The 7,372-nt window shown below is 61.2% G+C and overlaps 1 protein-coding gene across 1 annotated transcript; it reads left to right on the top strand.

Moving 5' to 3' along the window:
- Positions 1–679: 679 nt before the first annotated feature.
- On the top strand, positions 680–2,315 carry LOC106897729. The gene is made up of 3 exons (XM_014958544.1): positions 680–766; positions 979–1,308; positions 1,617–2,315. Exons 1-3 carry the CDS (start codon positions 712–714, stop codon positions 1,958–1,960), a joined length of 729 nt encoding a protein of 242 aa, XP_014814030.1. The 5' UTR covers positions 680–711; the 3' UTR covers positions 1,961–2,315.
- The last annotated feature ends 5,057 nt before the right edge of the window (positions 2,316–7,372 follow it).

Raw genomic sequence — 7,372 nt, 5'->3', positions numbered from 1 at the left:
TCCTGGGGTCCCCCAGCCCCCCCTTGTCCCGGTTTGAGCTCCCTACTGGTCCCAGGTCACCGGGGGAAGCGATAACTGGGTGGAAGCCACCGGGTTTGGGTGGGATTTGGGGACGGGTGGTGCGGGGGTGGCATCCTGTGGGAAGTGGGTTTGTACCCACCAAAAATATCTCACACAGCTCCTGAGCCCCCCCCCCATCTCAAACCCCAGCTAAAATTCCCCCTCTGTCGGGGGGCAGGTGTGTTCCCAGTTGGCTCCGATGGGATAAAAACTGGGATGAGTAAAGGAATGACCCCCTATGTGTCCCCTGGCTGGTGGCACCCCATAAGCAGGTTCTTAAACCCCTGTGTCCCCTCTGCCACCGGTCCCATCGCCCCCACTGGGTTATGCATCATCTGCAGAAGGTACCAGGGATGGGGAGGGGGGCAAAATGGGAGCTGCCCCTTCCTCTCCCACCCATCCCGGGGCAGAACCAGGCCCTGGCACGTCTTGAAGAACACCATCTGCCACTACTTCCTCCATGAAGCCCATCCCATCCACCAAGTCACCGCTTCCCTCACCCCCAGGAGCACCCCTGTCCTTCCCGGAGCCTTGTACAATCCCTCTCCTCCAGTCTCAGGGTGAGGGTGGGGGGTGTGTGGGGGGGGTTTCCTGCTCCTGTGGGGCTGTTTGGGGACCACAGAGTCCGTTCAGCCCCAGGAAGGAGGGGACATGGCCGGAGAGAGGACCACGCTTCTCTTCTATGTGCTGGTGGCAGCAGCCGGGGGTAAGGATGCTCGTGGGGCTGGGGGGGGGACACAACAGTTTGGGGTGGGCAGGGCTGGGATGCCTGGAGCATCCTGGCTGCATCCCTAGGGATGCTTCGGGGTGCTTTATTTTGGAGAGGGGGAGGAGGTGGAGACCACCCTTGTGATGGCCACGGATGTGGTGTCCCCCCCACCTCCTCAAAACCATCTCATGGCAGCCACTGCCTCCCAGGTCTGCATCCCTGTGGTGGCACCGAGGTGCTGAGGGGGCTGGAGGGACGGTCCATCTCCTTCCCAGCCCTGCTTTCCACCTCTGGGGACATCGCGAGGGTCACATGGAGGACCCAGGAGACCCACATCGCCGAGGCCAAGCCCAAGCAGAAGGTGTTCACCGTCGACTACCTGCCCCGCTTCCGAGGGCGGCTCCTCATCCACCCCACCAACCTCTCCCTGGAGATGGGACCCCTGGAGCTGGAGGACAGCGGGTTTTACAACGTGGTGGTGGACACCTTTTCCGACCCCACCAACCCGAAAACCTTTTCCTACTTCTTGCTGGTTTATGGTGAGTCCAAGGATGGAGGGAGGAGGGTCATGGAGGAACCGGGCTTGGGTTCAGAGTGTCCCCAAGGGGGGTGGGCTGTCACTGCGGGGGGGTCCCCAGTCCCAACCCCACCCATCCCACCGTTTCCCCCCCCCTTAACTGTGGGGAGGAGCCCAGGATGGGCATGTGGTTGGTGGAGAAATTCTCCTTCCTCTTTTGATGCACTCGCTGCACCCGGCCTCGGTGGCACCCAGACACCCCCCCACAACGTCCCCTGTCCCCAAAGTAGCTGGTGGCCCCGTGACTCACGCCATGCCCTGTGTCCACAGATGGCTCAACCGGGACCGGTGACAGCAGAAGACACAACGGGAGCACGGTGGGACCCTGGGGGACAACCGAGCCCTGTGCTGGAGATGCCACCACCCAGGGTGAAGGTGGGGGGCAGCCCCCAGGAGGCGGAGGGGGGACGGGGAGGTGCGGGGTGTGGGACCACTACTGCGTGGTGAAGGGGTGGCTGGTGGCCACCATCTTCGGGCCACTGCTGATTCTGGTGGTCGCCGTCCACGTCGTGACCAGGGACAAAGCCACGAAGCCAGGGGAAGCTCAGGGGGGCCCCATGGGGTGCGAGCCCCCCGGCATCACCGCTCCACGGGGACCATCCCCATGGTGGTGAGGAGCCTGGACTCGGGGTGGGGAGGGTGTCCCCTGCCTCAGTTTCCCCAGGGGGAAATAAAGTCCCTCAGGGATGCGACGTGAAACCCGGTTTCCTCATCTCTTGCACATGAAACTGCCCCAAAAATGGGGCAACGACTCTTCCTCCCAAAGGCCACCACAGCCCATGGAGGCGGGGGGAGACCAGCAGCCCCCCAGCACCTGGGCAGGACCAAAAGACACCCCTGCACCGAGCGTCGGGTCTCAGCACACCCCATCCAGGGACACCTCCGTTACCGGGGGGCATCATCGGTTTCACACTTACGGCCCCGAATCCGGTGCGAGATAATAATTCAGCGTCTCATAAAACCTTCTATAGTTTATAATAAGTGAATTATTTACTGGTGACCCTGACTAAATGCTGCGCGGCATAAATTATTGAGTGGCAGATCTGTCAAAAAGTTCTCATAAATAAGTTATCTGGTGCCGTCTTAATGTTCCCAGTAAATTACTCATTCAATCTCCCGTCTAAACGCTCTCCTGGGGAAATTACTCGCGCCTGCTGATTTATGAATTAGGCCTGGGCAAATAAGGACGATTAGGAAGGAGAGCCCTGCCAGGACACCCGAGGGTTTCACTTCGCTGTGACGTTTCATCCCGAGCGCGTCCCTGATGTCACCCCATCCCACAGCCCCTGGGGACCGGGCGGGATGGATCCTGGTCTGCCCTACGTGCTGGTCCCAGATCTGCGTGCTCAGGGTCCCACAGCAATCCCAGGATCCCACTGTGATCCCAGGGTCCTGCAGTGATCCCAGGGTCAGGAAACAATTCCAGGGTCCCACAGCGATCCCAGGGTCCCGCAGTGATCCCAGTGTCCCACAGTGATCCAAGGGTCCCGTGGTGATCCCAGTGTCCCATGGTGATCCCAGGGTCCAGGAGTGATCCCAGGGTCCCACAGTGATCCCAGAATCCCATGGTGGTCCCAGTGTCCCACAGTGATCCCAGGGCCTCACATTGATCCCAGGATCCCACAGCAATCCCAAGGTCCCACAGTGATCCCAGGGTCTCACGTTGATCCCAGGGTCCCACAATAATCCCAGGGTCTCATGTTGATCCCGGGGTCCCACAGAGATCCCAGGGTCCTGCAGTGATCCCAGTGTCACGCAGTGATCCCAGGGTCCAGGAGTGATCCCAGGGTCCCGCAGTGATCCCAATGTCCCACAGTGATCCAAGGGTCCTGTGGTGATCCCAGTGTCCCATGGTGATCCCAGGGTCCAGGAGTGATCCCAGGGTCCCATAGCGATCCCAGGGTCTCACGTTAATCCCAGGGTCCCACAGTGATCCCAGGGTCCCACAGTGATCCCAGGGTCTCACATTGATCCCAGGGTTCCACAGCGATCCCGGGGTCTCACGTTAATCCCAGGATCCCACAGCAATCCCAGGGTCCCACAGTGATCCCAGGGTCTCACGTTGATCCCAGGATCCCACAGCGATCCCAAGGTCCCACAGCGATCCCAGGGTCCCACAGTGATCCCAGGGTCTCACGTTGATCCCAGGGTCCCACAGCAATCCCAGGGTCCCACTGTGATCCCAGTGTCCCACAGTGATCCCAGGGTCCAGGAGTGATCCCAGGGTCCTACAGCCATCCTGGAGTCCCACATTGATCCCAGGGTCCCACACCAGGGTCTCATGTTGATCCCGGGGTCCCACAGAGATCCCAGGGTCCTGCAGTGATCCCAGTGTCACGCAGTGATCCCAGGGTCCAGGAGTGATCCCAGGGTCCCGCAGTGATCCCAATGTCCCACAGTGATCCAAGGGTCCTGTGGTGATCCCAGTGTCCCATGGTGATCCCAGGGTCCAGGAGTGATCCCAGGGTCCCATAGCGATCCCAGGGTCTCACGTTAATCCCAGGGTCCCACAGTGATCCCAGGGTCCCACAGTGATCCCAGGGTCTCACATTGATCCCAGGGTTCCACAGCGATCCCGGGGTCTCACGTTAATCCCAGGATCCCACAGCAATCCCAGGGTCCCACAGTGATCCCAGGGTCTCACGTTGATCCCAGGATCCCACAGCGATCCCAAGGTCCCACAGCGATCCCAGGGTCCCACAGTGATCCCAGGGTCTCACGTTGATCCCAGGGTCCCACAGCAATCCCAGGGTCCCACTGTGATCCCAGTGTCCCACAGTGATCCCAGGGTCCAGGAGTGATCCCAGGGTCCTACAGCCATCCTGGAGTCCCACATTGATCCCAGGGTCCCACAGTGATCCCAGGGTCCCACATTGATCCCAGGGTCCCACAGTGATCCCAGTGTCCCATGGCGATCCCAGGGTCCAGGAGTGATCCCAGGGTCCCACAGTGATCCCGGGGTCCCGTGGTGATCTCATTGTCCCACAGCGATCCCAGGGTCTCACGTTGATCCCAGGATCCCACAGCGATCCCAAGGTCCCACAGCGATCCCAGGGTCCCACAGTGATCCCAGGGGCTCATGCTGAGCCCAGGATCCCACAGCGATCCCAAGGTCCCACAGCGATCCCAGGGTCCCACAGTGATCCCAGGGGCTCATGCTGAGCCCAGGATCCCACAGCGATCCCAAGGTCCCACAGCGATCCCAGGGTCCCACAGTGATCCCAGGGGCTCATGCTGAGCCCAGGATCCCACAGCGATCCCAAGGTCCCACAGCGATCCCAGGGTCCCACAGTGATCCCAGGGGCTCATGCTGAGCCCAGGATCCCACAGCGATCCCAAGGTCCCACAGCGATCCCAGGGTCCCACAGTGATCCCAGGGTCTCACGTTGATCCCAGGATCCCACAGTGATCCCAAGGTACCACAGCAATCCCAGGGTCCCACAGTGATCTCAGGGTCTCATGTTGATCCCAGGGTCCCACAGCGATCCCAGGGTCCCACAGCGATCCCAGTGTCCCACAGTGATCCCAGGGTCCCGTGGTGATCCCAGGGTCCCGTGGTGATTCCGGGGTCCAGGAGTGATCCCAGGGTCCCGCAGCGATCCCAATGTCCCACAGTGATCCCAGGGTCCCGTGGTGATCCTGGTGTCCCGTGGTGATCCCAGGGTCCAGGAGTGATCCTGGGGTCCCATTGTGTCCCGTGGTGATTCCGGGGTCCAGGAGTGATCCCAGGGTCCTGCAGTGATCCCAGGGTCAGGAAGCGATTCCAGGGTCCCACAGTGATCCCGGGGTCCCATGGTGGTCCCAGTGTCCCACAGTGATCCCAGGGTCTCATGTTGCTCCCAGGGTCCACAGTGATCCCAGGGTCTCACGTTAATCCCAGGATCCCACAGTGATCCCAAGGTCCCACAGTGATCCCAGGGTCTCATGTTGATCCCAGGGTCCCACAGCGATCCCAGTGTCCCACAGTGATCCCAGGGTCCCGTGGTGATCCTGGTGTCCCGTGGTGATCCCAGGGTCCAGGAGTGATCCTGGGGTCCCATTGTGATCCCAGGGTCCCATGGTGATCCCAGTGTCCAGTGGTGATCCTGGAGTCCAGGAGTGGTCCTTGGGTCCAGGAGTGATCCCGGGGTCCTGTGATGATCCCGGTGTCCTGTGGTGATCCCAGTGTCCCACAGCGATCCCAGGGTCCCATGGTGATCCCAGTGTCCCGTGGTGATCCTGAAGTCCAGGAGTGATCCCGGGGTCCCGTGGTGATCCCAGGATTCCTCAGCGATCCCGGTGTCAGGCAGTTCCCTCAGCGACCCCTGGAGAAGCAGCCTCCCCTCCCAGCCCCGCTCCGCTCTCCCCATTGCAGGAGGGAGCCAGAGGGGCTCCCCCAAACCCCCAGCCCCCCCTAAAGCCACCCCGCGGTGGCCCCGGGGCTCGTTACCTGTGCTTTATGGCCCGTGGGCCACGGCACTCGGCGCTGCCTGGGTGTTTTATGGCCGTTATAACCATCGCCCTGCAAACCCCCGTCTCCATCCCCCCCCCCGAAATCCTCCCCTGGGGGGGCTCCCGCTGGGTGGAACGTGCCAGGAACCACATTTCTACCAGGTCCTGGGCATAATTAAAGCATCGCCGGAGGAACCTGACAGCCACGACCCCGAGGAGGAGGAGGAGGAGGAGGAAGGAGGCGAAGCACGAAGCCACAACCCCCCCTGCCCCCTCAGGAAGGGTTTTCTCCGCTTTAAACATCCCTCTCCCCCCGCCAGCAGCACGGGAACGGCTGGAATCGCTTCCCTCTCCCTGGTTTTCCGAGAGCGGAGATGATTAAATTAATACATTAAGCACCACTGGACCTTGTGGGGGGGGAATGGGGGGATAAGGGGAAGGGGAAGGGTCTCCCCTGTGAGGCATCACCCTTGTAGGATGGAGAATATTATTTTTTTGGGTGGGGGGGAGACAGGAAAGAGGAAAATCCCCACACGAGAGAGCTGGGGGTTTAATGGGAGACCGGGATGCTGCACCATTATCCGTACTGGGAGAACTGGATTGGCGGGGATGGGGGACCAGGGAGGGGGGAATCTCCTTGGGGACATCCTCCATCGGCTGCGAAGCCACCTCACGCTCCCCCATCACCCCCCAGGCCGGCACCGGAGTTTGCTTTAATAATTGAATAATTGAAGGGCGGGTTTGGGGGGACAATTATTTATTTAAAGGAAGCAGCGTGTTAACAAGAAGCCGATCCCATCCCCGGCGACAGATGTCGGCTTTATTAGCACCTCGGTCCGAGAGCCGGGCCCGGGGGGGGGGCAAAAAAACAAACAAACACGACAAATAAAACCCTCGTTAGAAGATGTAAGCACACGCCAGAAATTAGCGTGAGGGAGGGGGAATTAATTATTAAAAATCGGCGGCTCCCTCCGGCTCGAGCCGGGTGAGGTGGTGGGAAGCGATGCTGGGAGATGGTGATGGTGGAGGTGGCTTTTTTGGATAAATCCCCGGCCAGACAGCCCCTGGGGGAGGTTGTGTCCCCCTTTTTTGCCCCACAGCACCCAAATCTGCCCCTTCTTGCCGCGGAGCAGCTGGATTTGGGAGATGGGGAAACTGAGGCATGGAGGGAAGGGCACCCGCGGCGCTGGGGTGGGGGGAGATGGGTCTTGGGGGGCTCCTTGGTGGAGGAGACCCCGATGGGGGCGACAGGAGCAGGGACAGGGCGGGCAGGGACAGGCAGGGACAGGATTAGTGCCGGCAAAACCAGGCTCAGTCCGTCTGGGGCTGGGGGGGGAAGGAAGGAGAGAGGATTTTCCCCCAGCTCAGGATTAGTCCGTGGTGCTGGAGAGGGGAGGGGGGGAAGGGGGGAGGCTGGATGAGCACTTTGGGGTCCCCATGGGTCACCCTCACCCGCTGCTTGTGGCCGCACCCCAGAGCCTGGTGGCCTCTGCTCCGGCTTGGCTGAGAACGGCGGCAATCGAGGCACCGATGGATTCCAGGGCACGCCGGCCCCCGGGGGGGCTCTGCGGCACGTCCCCATCTGTTTTGTGTCC

Source organism: Calidris pugnax, unplaced genomic scaffold, assembly GCF_001431845.1.
Source record: "Calidris pugnax isolate Ruff unplaced genomic scaffold, ASM143184v1 scaffold416, whole genome shotgun sequence".
NCBI classification, from domain to species: Eukaryota; Metazoa; Chordata; class Aves; order Charadriiformes; family Scolopacidae; genus Calidris; species Calidris pugnax.
Note: the sequence above shows the minus strand (reverse complement) of the source record. Positions and strands in the feature narration are given on the sequence as shown.